The 13,604-nt window shown below is 59.7% G+C and overlaps 1 protein-coding gene across 2 annotated transcripts in view; it reads right to left on the bottom strand.

Moving 5' to 3' along the window:
- Nacc2 (NACC family member 2) overlaps positions 1–13,604 on the bottom strand; it is a 61,297-nt gene that overhangs the window by 20,343 nt on the left and 27,350 nt on the right. For both annotated transcript variants that reach the window (XM_026395541.2, XM_026395542.2), the window contains exon 2: positions 11,514–12,446. In XM_026395541.2, the coding sequence (XP_026251326.1) occupies positions 11,514–12,387 (874 nt within the window). In that variant the 5' untranslated portion in view covers positions 12,388–12,446. The remainder of the gene's footprint in view (positions 1–11,513; positions 12,447–13,604) is intronic.

Genomic DNA, 13,604 nt, shown 5'->3' on the forward strand with positions numbered 1-13,604 from the left:
GGGGGCTGGAGCCCTGTGTGGCACCACTCCCGTGGGTTCCAGGCAAATGCAGGAGAGCCCAAACCCGACCATCGGAGGACAGCACACACGTGGAGGACAGCACACACGTGGAGGACAGCACACACGTGGAGGGAGCTGGCCGGCTTTGGACACCGCAGCTTTAACTCATGCTTCTGAGTGTTTGGTTTTGAGGGGGGGTCTCAGTATGTTGCCCAGGCTGGTCTTGAACTCCTGGGATGGAGCTATTCTCCTGCCACAGCCTCCCAAGGCGCTGGAGCTACAGGTGAGCACCACCATCCAGATGTGAACTCGTGATCTGTGTGTGTATGTGCTGCGGTGGAACCCACGGCCTCTGACATGCCAGGCAAGTGCTCTACCACGAAGCTGCATGCCCGGCCCTCAAGATTTTTAAATACGTAGACCTCAAGCTCCAATTCTAAAAGAATATAAAAACAGACACCTCCACAGCAATGCACGAGCCCAGCACCAGGGCTTGGTTTGTTCTGTGGTGCCGGGGATTGATCCCAGAACCTCACACGTGCCAGCAGGGTGTTTAGCACTGAGCTGCACCCCAGCCCCAGGTCCAGGGTTTTAAAAGCCACTAGGCTGGGTATGGCTTGGTGGTAGAGCACTTGCCGGGAGTACAGGAGGCCCCAGCGCTGCAGAAATGAACGAGTAGATGAATAAATACACTCCCCACTGAAAGGGAAGGAACCGATTCCAGGGATGGGAAGGGAAAGTGTAAAAGGAGCCAGGGAGATTTTGCTGAGCAAGGCAGTAAGAAAACGCTTAAAAAAAATCTACACTGATGGTAAATAAATCATCACAACAGACGAAGGAATAAAATAAATCAGCAGGCGCTAGCGGTGGGAAGCTCTCTGCTACAAAAGACTGCGACCAACCGGCACAGCCACGTGGGGCTGGAAGTCACCTTCCTCACAGCCTCAGAAGGGACTCGGGAGGACCCCAACGCCAGGACCGAGGAGGTGACTGACGCACAGGGCAGCAACCAGCCCCTGATGCCAAGGGGGAAGCAGAGGCTACCCCACCAAATCCCAAGGTGACACCACCATATTGACCCAAGCTGGGTGGCGGTCCCCCAGGGACGTGCAAATCTGTGGACCGGCAGCCGTGCAGCACCCAACGCCTTCCTGGGACGAGAGCCGAGCGCCCAAAAGAGGGGTGGTCTTTCCAAGTAACCAGACAGGGCTCTGGAAGAAAGTGTCGGGAAAGACGGAGCCGAGGGATCGGCCTGGAGAAGGGGCGGCAATGACCACCCCGACCCGACCCAGGCCACGCCGGGCCCCGTGTGGAGAGGTGCTGCTGCCCAGGACAGCACTGGGGGCTGCGTGAGTGGACCGGAGCTGGCACCTGAGCCGAGGCGGGGCTGTGCCCGCGTAACAGGCTGTCAGGTGAGAAGAGGCTCTGCGTTAGGAGACGGGCAGAGGGCGGTGAGATGGGGTGCTCACCCTCCAGAGACCCCAGGGGAAGGGTGTCCACTGCACATCTCTAAACTGTTCTTGAAAATTTTTTTCAAGTTTAAAATGAATTTGAACAACTTTTTTTCTTACAAATGGAGATTACATATTGATCTCAAGGTGAGAAAAAGTTTCATTAAGTAGGATGTAAAAGCTGCTATAAATTCAAAAATTTAATAAACTGTACATCAGAGTTCTATTACGAGGGGCCGGGGGCATAGCTCAGTGGCAGAGCACACTCTTAGCAGGCACAGGGCCCTTCGTTCCATCCCTAGCACCCAAATAATAATAACAACAACAACAACAGCAGCAGCAGCAATAGTGATACAGTTATAGTAATAAAATGAAAAGTCGCCGTGGAGACCACGCCCGCAGCAGGTGTGCCTGGCACAGGACACCGAGGAGAACACATGGCACATACATTTGGGGGAAAAGGACAGAAAAGTTACTTTGCAAAATTGGGGCAAAGCATTTACACAGGAGCTTCACAAAGGAGAGCATCCAAATGGCCAGTAAACCCTCGATGGCGCGTGGCACCCCACACACCCGAGCTTCAGGTCAGTGCCACTGTGGAGCTCAAGAAACCACAGACACTCAGCCTCCTCACGTGCTCCAGCTCTAGCATCGAGCTAAACACTAACAGACTCAAGACCACAGAGGAGTGATCCTGGGGCGGGGGCACCACTCGGCACACCACAGGGAGACCCAGTGGTGGCACAGCAGACAGGGCATCACGCTGGCCCTTCCAACAGGACCGAGCAGCAAAGACAGTAGAACAGGAGCTCGAGGGGGCAGAACGAGAACGTGACGCGGGGACGAGGTGGGGCTCCAGAACAGCTTCTCCCAAGAACACAAGAAACACAAGCCAGCACCCGCGTCCCGGCCCAGAGGAGAATTCCCGAGAGTGGACGGACGGTGGAGAGACTGGCACAGGTCTACCTGGAGCCCGGAGGCAGTGCCCCAGGACCACCTCTCAGGTCAGAAACCCGGGACAAGCCAGAGGCGTCTACAGCACACAACAGGGTGATGGCCAACCCACAATCCACATCCAGCCACAGCACCCTTCAGAAACGGGCGTCCACATGTGACCTTGATGCCCATCAGGCAGATTTTTAAGAGAGGTGCCGTAAGGGCGGGCTGTGGCTGGTTGTGGATCGTGGCAGAGCGCTTGCCAAGCATGTGGGAGGCACTGGGTTCGATCCTCAGCGCCACATTGACAACTGAAAAAATATTTAAAAAGCTTTGTTTAAAAAAAAAAAAAAAGTGTGGGCTGGGGATGTGGCTCAAGCAGTAGCGCGCTCGCCTGGCATGCGTGTGGCCCGGGTTCCATCCTCAGCACCACATACAAAGATGTTGTGTCCGCCGAAAACTAAAAAATAAATAAATATTTAAAAAAAAAAAAAGAAAAAAAATGTTTTCTTAAAAAAAAAAAAAGTGCTATAAAGACATTTTCAAGCTCTTCAGAACCCATCACTGGTGAGACACAGGACGTGAGAAAGACCGGGCAATTGCAGGGGAAGGAGACCACACAGCGAGACTGCCCACCAGCACGGGCTCCACCGGGGCAGAGGAGCCGCAGGCACCTGTGTGCGTGTTCGGAGGGGCTTTCCCACAGAGCAACCCTTCTTGACGTGGTCCAATGGGCCACAGACCTAGACGTGAGACCCCGAGTCAAGGACGGGCAGAGACACACGTGAAAGACACTCAACGTGGTGAGCGCTAGAGAGATGCAGGTTGCACCGCCGTGGAGTAGAACAGACCCCCTACAAGGGCTTAAAGTAAGGGAACCCCGAGTGCAGGGCCTGGATCCCCCCCACGGTGGGATCGTGAATGGACGACCACTCTGGAAAAGAGCCAGCAGCTCCAGGGATGCGGATGCACACTTGCTACACACCCCCAAGGCCAGCCCACCACCACCCGCTTCACTTACCCTCCAGAAAAGAAAAGGAAAGTGCGTTTGAAAACCGGCTCGCGGACGTCCACGGCAGCTCAGGTCACCCCGTCAGGAGCCTGTAGCCCTCTAACAGCAGTGGACACACATGCCGAGGCCCCACCCACGGCACAGGACAAGCCCAGCCATGAAAAGATTGAAACCCTAAAGCACAGGCATGAACGGCTCTCGGATGCCAAGACTCGGTTCTAAAGGCACAGGCTGCGTGGGACTCCATCTACGGGACCAAGACAGAGCTGTTGCTGCCAAGAGTGGGGAGAGGACATGGTGACTGTGGGGCGGGGCCAGTTGGGAGTGGAGGGACTGTCGTGTCATAGCCGGGGCGGTCACCAGCTCCTTGCACTTGTTTTAACTCAGAGAACTCAGTCTGACGGCATATGAGTTCTTACAATGACAAAAGGTAGAAAAAAAGATAACAGCTAGAAATGGTGACCTTATAAGGCTTCCTGAACATGAAGAAGTAAAATGGGACACCAGGGTACAAAGGACCAGAGGAGGCAAAAGAAGACACTGCTTTAGGAGTCAAGTCCAACAAGAGGGGTTAAGATAAGACCGAGATGCAAATGTCAACTCTAGAGCAATCCCAAACTGCAGGAATAACTAATAAGTCAACCGTGGAGTTTAAAAAAATGCCATAAGGTACCCAGTGAAGGGCGGTGGAGGACAGTGCCAGAGACGGGAGAAGACAGCAACAGCAAGTAAAGAGCCAGATGGCAGGCTGGACCTGAGGCATGGGAATCACATCTGCACCCGGGCGTATGGACTCCAGATACAAGGAGATGGCCAGCCTCCAGCCCCTGTTGTCTACAAGAGGTGGACTCGGGATGCAGGCAAGTGAGAAGCAGAAGCCTTGGAAGAGCCAACAACAAGCAGACACTAAACCCAAGAAACCCAAGGCCGGGGCACGGCTCTAAGTGCCTGCGAAGTGTGTGCAGCCAGGTTCAACCCCAGAAGGAAGCGGGGCGGGAGGGGGAAAGGAAGACAGTGAGACAGCAAGTGGACCAGCTGGACAGATACGGAAGTAAACTGCCCAGATGAACAGATCCCGTGGGAGACCAGATGACCGCAGCTGGAACAAGACAAAAGAGGGAATCTGAACAGCTCTATCTAGTGGGACGTGGGGACTAGGTGAACTGCGGTCAGCAGTGACACTGGTGGCTGAAATAAATGGGAAATTTAGAACTTCCCCACAGGTCACACACTCCAGGCCAAATGCCTTCCCTATGAACTGCTTCTCTCAAACACCAGGAAGAAGCAACATCACACTTGCACAAATTCTCCCAAAGCAAACACAAGGACTCGAGGGCTGGCATCACCTGGTGCCCAGACCAGACGAAGACGCTGAGAAGCTGCAGATGAGGAGGCCAGGAACACGCTGGCACGCCTCCTGCAGAGAAGATCAGCACCCATGAAAGCAGGCCTGCTGCAGGGACGCAGAGCTGGGGGCTGGGGGACACGCGGATGCTCCTGGGACAACTGCACGCCAGCCTCAGCGCAGACCCACCGTCGCCTCGAGGAGGGAGGCGCCCATGGGCTGGTGAACAGCACCATGCCAGACCCCGGCAGCCCCCGCACCAAGGAGGAGCAACAGGCGACCCCGCTCCCGAGACGGAGGCCACAGTGCGACCCCTGCACTCCCTGCTCCCACCCAACCTGGAGTGGGGGTCCCCATGGAGACGGCCACGCTGCAGACGGAGCAGTAACGGCACAGATGCACAGCTCCAGGGAGCCCGCAGGGGGCCCGAGGCCTCCCCGCCACAAGAACCCTGGACAGGGCGCAAAGTCCACGCAGAGTCCAGGTCATCCCCACGGACACCTAGAAGTGAGACAATTAGCAACCTGATTCACAAAAGCACCAACATAAGCAGAATCTGAGAAAGAGACCCACGTAGCCCCAGCAATCCCGCTCCGGCTGCACGGCCTGACCCAGGGTCCCAGTCTGTCTGCAGAGACCTGGACGTGCCAGCTTGAAGCACACGGACCCCGGTGGTCAGGAAGCAGGAGTCGCCCATGAGTAAAGAACTGACAGATGGAAGGCAGCACATCCATCCAGCAGGAAAGAGATGCAGAATCACCTGTTCTCCAGCACCTGTGACCTGGAGGTCCAGCGCAGAAGCCAGGGGCAGAAGTCCCTACTCCAGGTGACAACTTTGATCCGCCCAGATGGGCCATCCACAGAGACAGGGACTAGTGACTGCCTGGCTGAGGGCGGAGAGGGTGAGTGGGGGTGGCCACCACAGGCTTCTTTGGGGGAGACGGAGTGCAATGATGGCTTCGTGACTCCGAGTGCTCTGGAGGAGACTGGTGGGGACTGTGGGTTCCACCTCCATAAAGCTGCCACTCGAATGACGAGTGGAGAAATGGAAGGAAACACAGCAGACCGCAGTGACAGGCGCTGCCGCGGCCCCCACGCTCTAGGTTGAACCCACACCAACTGAGCGTCCGCAGACATTCCCAAAAAACCACAGCAGGAGAAGCCACGCAGCAGGCAACGCAGGCAGCTGAATGCCACCTGGGAAGAACGGACCCGTCTGCGCGTCTGGTGGCTCCTATGGAGATAGACCACGGAACAGAGCAGAGCATGCATGAGCTCCGCACCCCGGACCGACGAAGGCCTCTTCAACAGGCTGCAAAAAACACTGACCAGAAAATAAAACAAAGCAACTGGTCTTCATCCAACTTCTTCTGGTCTTTGAAACACACCAATAAGATGATAAAAAGTCAGGTCAGACGAGGAAAAATATTTGCAATATACATTGACAAAGGAACTCTTAAGACACTTAAGAAAAGCAAAAACGCGGAGTCCCGGGCCCCAGTGGATGTCACAGAGTGAATACCTAACAGGAGAAAAGTCCCACGGCAGGACCCACTGCAGGGATGCGAGTGGAGCAAAGAGGGGGTCCTGCCGACTACCCCCTGGGGTGGAAAAGGCTGAGCTGGTTAACAGGTGGCACCCGCACTGGCCAGAGTACGAGCATCTGAGCTCTCCAGTCTCCTGGGAGGACCACGTGGCAGACAGAAGCCGACACACCCAGTACCTGAGCCAGCTGTTCCACAGAAGCAGACATGGGTCCACACAGACCTGCCTGGGGACATGCAGTCTGCCCTGGTGGCCCCGCCACACCATGGAAGAACACGCAGCTGCGACAAAGCAGGAAACAGGTACGTCTGCCACATGGGATCCCAAACACGGCCAGGAGAGCAGATGGAGTCTCCGTGCTGGGTGGTCCCACTCAGGCAGATTCTAGGAAGGCAAATGACAGTGACAGAAAGCAGGTGGCAAACCTGGGACACGGCAGAGTGGGAGGATCGCAGGGAAGCACTGGGGGGTCCAACTGCCCTGTGTGGTGACCGTGAGGGCACTCGACCTGAACACTTGACCTTGCACCTGCACGTAATGCCTCAGTAAGGAAAGACCCAAAACGCAAAGGGAGGAGGAAACAGCCTTGCAGGCCTGGCGCTGGACGCTGACAAAGGCCCTGCTCCTTGCGCAGGCCCGCCCCCTCCCCGCCCCACCCCGAAGCTCTGACAGCCAGGCTTGCCCAGGCACAGGATGAACACCTGCGGCCACCGGACAGCAAAGGGGAAATGGCTGCGGAGGACGGAGAGCCTCGGGGACAGGAAGGCTCTCTCAGGTGGCGACGGTGCCCCTGGAGACTCACGTGGGTGTTCTGCCGCAGGGGAATCGTTGCTCACCCAAACTGGCTCAAGTAGAAATCTCTGGGTGTTCAGGGGCTTGGGGAGTAAACAGGAAGCTGTGTGGACATGCTCAGCCCTGGACCTCCCCCAGCGGAAGCCAAGGACAGGGTGGACAAGGCAATTCTGGGAGGCCACCAGTGGGGGCTCCCAGTGAAGACCACAGGACAGTGCTTGGGGTGTCCAGGGACCCATAGGACAGCCACTTTATGCTTGGTAGGACAGACACACAGGGACTGGCACCTCCCCTGCCTGGCCAGAGCTGCCTACTTGGTGGTCATTTAAAAGGAAGATGCACTTAAAAGCTGCCCAACTGTGCCAAGGGTTCTTGGCCTCACCCCAGCCATGCAGGACCCAAAGCACCCTGCTCCCTGGAACAGGGAGATGCCAAGGGACTACAGTCTCACTGAAAAGGGACAGGCGGAGCAGGAATCTCTGCTGCTTCCCTCCAGAGCCAGGGGCCCTGTGAGGTCACACTGGGCAGGCAGGTGCACCACCACACATGTCCAGAGCCTGGACAGTGGCTGAGGGTTCGTGCAGGGCTGATACAGGCCCTGAGTGGTTCTAATTTGCCCTGAGTTCAGGCAGCTCTCACAGGCCGGCCCATGAGGTTGGACACTGGGCTCAGCCATGAACACCAATCTGCTGACCCACAGAATGGTATGCAGGGGACTGTGTGGAACCCCGGAAGCAGCAGCCCAGGGTGGGGGACCAACAAGCAGCAGCCCCCCTGGGAAGAGGCTGACACTGACGTGTGTGGCTGGCATAAGTACCAAGGCAGGCCTTTGCCTCCGACAACAGAGAGTGACAGCTGCCAGCCACAATTAAACATCTGCCGCCCGGGAGGGATGGCCCACGTGTGGCCTGCTGAAGGGCAGAGACGGGGAGGCTACAAGGGCCCCGTGGGACCCAGGAGGTGGAGAGAGGCTGGGCGGCCCGCCCCAACTCTAGCTAAGGCCAGGACAAGGAGGGCAGGCTGGTGTGGTGGGGCGTGCCCTCCGTGGGCTCCTCCCCATGCCCAGCCTGCCCTGCTCCTGGCCTCACGGGCCAGGGTGACACCAGCCCCAGCCACGCTCGGTAGCTGCTCAGGGGTCTGCATGCTGTCTGTCTTCTCAATGGCAAGGCAGAGGCAAGGCAGCAGCGTGACCTTCTGGCCATCACACTGGCCTGGGAGACCAGGTGGGCCCAACTGGGGACAGTTGGAGTCCTCCATCCCCACCATCCCAAGCTGACCCAGGTGCGCAGCCTGGTGGGGGCAGCCAGCACTCCTGGGTTAGCCATGGGATATGCAGACACCTACCTGGCTAGAAGCCCTGGAGAGTTCAGGTGACCTTGGCCCTGTGCCCCACCCTCTAGAGAAGGGCGGGTGAGGAGTGGGGTGGCTGTGTGGGCCAGGACCAGGCTCTACCTGGGTGCTGTGCTGGGAACAGACACTCCAGCCCTGCGACACGTCCCCCCGCCTGGGGGCTCTGGCCCCTCTGCGCCTAAGTGCCCTGGCCACAGGCTAGAGTGGCAGGTAGACCACAGGGCCAGAGGCAAGTTGCCCTGCCCACTTAGTGATGGCAACCTCCCAGGGGGGTGGAGAGGGATGCTGGCGGGGGGCAGAGGAGAGGGGCCTGGCCAGCACCCGCAAGTGGGGACCCAGCCAGCAAGCATCACTCCTGGGGGCTCCGGTATACCCCCCAGCTTCCCAGTGGCATCATTAATGTCATAAATTGAAAAAAACTAATGTCCTTTGAGGACACTAGATAAATCAAGGGTGTGACTCTGCCTGGTGGAGGCCAGTATGGGACATGAGAGATGAAGAAGGCAGACACGGGTGCGGCCAGATGCACAGCTGGGCTGGGGTCCCAAGGCAACGGGCAGGCTGTCCCCTCATGACTGTCCATTGCACAGGGCTGCCCGTGCTCTCAGTGCGGGGGAGGTGGGCCTCCACAGAATTTCAGGCACACAATGGGCACTGGACCAGAGATCCCTGAGGTTACCCTGACCGACCTCTCCCTTGACAGTGGGAAACTGAGGACAGGGAGAAGGGAAACCTCACGGGGACACTGGGAGCACTCCACATTCCACCAGCTCGGTGACGGGAGTGCTGCCCAGCCCTCGGGGGGCCCAGGCAAGGGGCAGCAGACTGCTGGCCCCACAAGCTGTCCCCAGAGGAGGCTGGGCCCAGTGCTGGAAGCCCAGGGCATGGGGCCCGGCTCCCCAGGGGCCGCCCTCCTCTCCTGCCTCCCATGGCCTCCCTCCCCCAGCACACCCTGATGCCAGCAACGTCACTGCCAATAACCTAGATTTTAACCAAGAAATCTCACACCCCCTTCCTCTGCCCCACTTATGGACCTGCTGAACAGCAAGCCACAAGAAAACCCAGACTGTGGCTCCGTGAGCCACGCAGGACAGGGCCCACAGCACCCAGCACATGGCCCCACTGCCAACACTGCCCAGTTCGGGCAGGGCCAGCCAGGGCTCCCTCCCCCACCTGTCACCAGCCCCTGCAGGGGTCCCCTGGCCCCAGAGCTCTATGTTCTATCTGAGCACCGGGAGAGCTGGAGAGAGGCCTGGCCTGGGCAGCGGGCCGCTCGGAGCAGCGCGACATCCTGACCCCCACCCTGCACATGCCAGCTCTGGAAGCCTCTTCGTGGCCACATCCCCCGGCTCCTCAGAAAACCCCTGGAGGCAGGGGGGTTGTCCCTGTTCCTGTCCAGTGAGGGCTCTGGCTGACCAGGCATAAGGGACAGGGGACTGCACAGGCTGTAGGACCACACCGTGCTCCCAGTCATCCTCACACATACCCATTTCCCACCATCCCAACAAGCCATAGCTAAGGTCACTGCAGGAGGCAGGACTGTGAGGGGACAGGAGAAGACCAGAGACCTGTCCCCAGCTCTGTGGTTCACCACCGGAGAACACCAACGAGGCCCCCTGCCACCGGGCCCCGGCACCAATGCTCCCCTAACCCATCCACAGGGCTGTGTCCAGCCACCAGCATGGCGAGTCCTCAGGACCACAGGACACGCAGGTTGGCCGGGATCTACTCTGGGAGTAGATCAGAGTGACAGCCCCATCCTGTGCAAACCCCCAGCCTTGTGGGCCCGGGAGGGGGATCAGGGCCCTTCTGTTCCTAGCACAGGGGCAGTCAGCGGGCACAGAGCACACTGCACACGGGGCGGATTCCCTGAAGTCAGAGGCTGAGCGGGTGCCTGAGTGTGAGGACCGCACATCCAGGCCAACTCGGGCACTGCTGCGCTTCTTGATTTCAGGAAAAAAAACCCACCCTGACCCTGCCATAAGAAGAAAACGCATCCAGTCCCGGCCTCAGCAGCCTGAAAGCCACTGTTCTGAAGGACGTGTGCAGAACGACACTTTCACACAGAGACGATGCCACAGGGCCTGGGGCTAGGGCAGTGGCTTCCCCTGCAGGCTCCGAGAAGGAGTGGGGTGGCCCCAGCAGAAGCTGAGACCTTGCCACCCAGTCTGCAGCCACAGCTGCTCCAGAGGCAGCTGGCCATCCCAAGAGCCCAGGCTGGGCACTGCTCCTGACTGCCCCAGCACTGATGGACCCCTGAGGCATGAGACAAGTGGCAAACGGGGTGGAGAGAGTCCCCGTGCTGCCCCTTGGCCCATCCTCCCACTGCAGCACCATGTGCTTGGGTCCAGGCCACCACATATGGCCCTGCATGCAAATCAGCACAAGCAGAGACCCAGGCACACTACAGGCTTTCAGGGAACGCCCCAGCCTGGGCCCCCATGGCTGGACCCTCTGCCTAGTGAGCCCTGTGGTCTCCAGGATGTTCTCCACAAGGCCTGCATCTCAAAGTAGGGCATCCTGGGCTTACTGGTCCCAAAAGAGGGAGCATCCCCCCTTAGCAGAAAGAATGAGAGGGCACTCATGCAGCTCTCAGAACTTTCTGGTCTGTCCGCTGGGGCTGGGCCCAGGGAGGTGGGCAATAGATAGGAACCTCGGGATCAGAGGAAGTAAAACCTCACAGAGGACAAAGACACTGAGGTGGAAGGGGAGGGAGGCAGGACTTGTGGGGTACCACACTGGTGCCGGGCACTTCACAGACAGGGACACCAAGGCCTTGAGCTGGCAGCAACTGTTCTGTGAGCCCTCAGGAGGTCACTGGGCCATGGAGACCCTTGGTTTCCTCATCTGTCCAGTGTCAGGACCCTTCCTGCATGTGCCACTGCAGCTCTGGCAGAGGCTTGTGACCTGCCATCTCATCAGCATCAAGCCTGAGCTCCTTGGTGGCAGGGACCCTGTCCACCTACCACTCGGGCCAGCTGCTCCCATCTCCTCCAACCTCTCTCCCCGTGCCCGCAGCACAGAGGCCTCCCCAGTCAGGCTGCAGTGCCCCGTGCCCACAGGCCTGCCGGCCTGTCGTTACCTGCGTAGCTGCCTGTGGCCTTGATGTACATCTGGCCATACTGCTCCTCCACCATGGTGTCGTAGGCCTCGTCGTCCTCCTCCTCCTCCTCATTGTGGTAGGAGGTGGGGCTGTCGGTGGTGGGTAGGCTGCTGGCCCCCGGACTGGTCCGCTCCCCCTGGGGGTAGGGCACCTGCTGGATGCTGGGGATGAGGGTGGCCAGGCTGGGCACCCCATAGTAGGAGACTCGGGGCAGCTTGAGAGGGGCCGCGCCAGCCGCCACCGCCACGCCGTCCCGGGGCCCCGTCTCCAGTGGGCGCTTGGGAGCTAGGCCTGGGCCTGCAGCTGGCGGCAGCTCCATGGCTTCATGCTTTACACGGGTCAGCAGTGGGATGGGCACAGAGGGGGACACGACGTAGGGGGTGGCGGAGGTGGCAGCAGCCGGCTGCAGCTGGTTGCAGGGACTCTGGGGTTCGGAGCTGGCGTCCTCAATCATGGTGGTCTGCGAGTCGCAATGGGGCGAGCTCACCTTGAACATGAGGTCTGTGCCGCGCTCCACGATGTGCTGGATCTGCAGGAAGCCAGCTGTGTACATGACCACTAGCTGCTCGCTGGCCGCCATGGTGAGCTTGCCTGTGTAGCAGAAGGACAGGATCTGCTGGAAGCAGGCAGGTGGCACCGTGCCTGGCAGCTCGAACGCACTCTTGCTGTTGCCACTAAACAGGTCGCGGAAGTAGAGGCTGCTGGCGGCCAGCACGGCCCGGTGGGCCTTGAAGGCCTGGCCCTTGACCACGATGGACACATCGCAGTAGAGGCCCAGCAGCCGTTGCTCGTTGAGGCAGCCAAGCACAGTGTTCCCAAAGTTGGGGATCTCGATGTGTAGCATCTGAGACATGGTGGACGGCGTGTGGATGGGCCTCAGACTCAGCGCGGGGTGGCCCGAGTGGGGCACATCTGTTGGGGGACAGCATGGTCAGTTCCCTGTCCTCACAAGTGCTCCCTGTCCTGCCTGCCAAGCACCCACCTGTGTCCCTGACCCCTACAAAGGGCAAAGTACCAATGTGCCCTCCTGGCTGGAGGAACCCCAGAGAAAGGCTCTGGGGGTCTTATGGTCAGGACCCTGGCTGAGGGACAGGGCAATATGATCCAGGGCATGGCACACAGGGACAGCTGCTTACCCACCGGGCAATGCTGCCCATGGCACCCCTGGACTGCTCCATGAGACCCCCCAGGGCAGAGCTTCAGACGCCAGTCTTTGCAAAAAACACAGGGCAGAGGCTGAACCCAGGGAGGGCACAGGACAGGACTGGGCTGGTTGGGACAGGCAAGTCACCCGCGGAGGGCTGGGGGAGGGGAGAGGGCCAGTCTGTGAGAGTTGCAGCAACTAGCGGTTTCAGGGAAAAAGTTCCCTGCCGACAAGGAGCCCCTCCCTACGACCTGGGGAGGGGCCCATCTCAGAGCCCAGGTCTTCCCAGGCGTCAGTTTCCTGTGGGCCTTTCCCTTTCCCCTCAGAATAGCCCTGCGCGAACCTTGGGGAACTGGGTTGGGCAACTGTCCCCTCTCGGGTTCCTGCCCAGCCCCAAGCCTCCCTGGGATGGTGGGGAGGCGCAGGGGGCGCCCCGGGAAGTGAGCTGAGTTCGGCCAGCTGCACCCCCACTCCTCCCCCGTGGAGGGGCCTCTGTCCGAGCAGAAGGGCTCTCGTGTGCCCGTCCTCCCGGGCAGCCCCCAGCAGGCGCGGACCCTGACCCAGGTCCCCAAGCGCAGCGGCGGGCGGTCTGGAACGCGCAGCCGGGAGCTGGAGTTGGAGCTGCCGCAGCCCCGCTCACAGGCGCCCTCCCTCCCGGCCCGCTTCCAGCGCTGGCCAATCCCTGCTGGATGGTCCCAGCCCAGGTAACCGGAGGGGTCTCAGGAGGGTGCGGGGGCTGGGCAGGCGGGGGCCACAGCCACTGTTTACCGGGCGCCTCCGCGAGGGGAGCGGGGGTGGCCGGAGAAGGCGCCGGCCCAACTCCAGGGCCACACAAAGGGCCGCTGTGTCCCGCGGAGGAAAGTGCAGCGGCCGCAGAGGCGCCGGGCGCCGGGAGGAGGGCGGAGCCACCCGCGCCAGGAGTTGGG

This window comes from Urocitellus parryii, chromosome 4 (assembly GCF_045843805.1).
Source record: "Urocitellus parryii isolate mUroPar1 chromosome 4, mUroPar1.hap1, whole genome shotgun sequence".
NCBI lineage: Eukaryota > Metazoa > Chordata > Mammalia > Rodentia > Sciuridae > Urocitellus > Urocitellus parryii.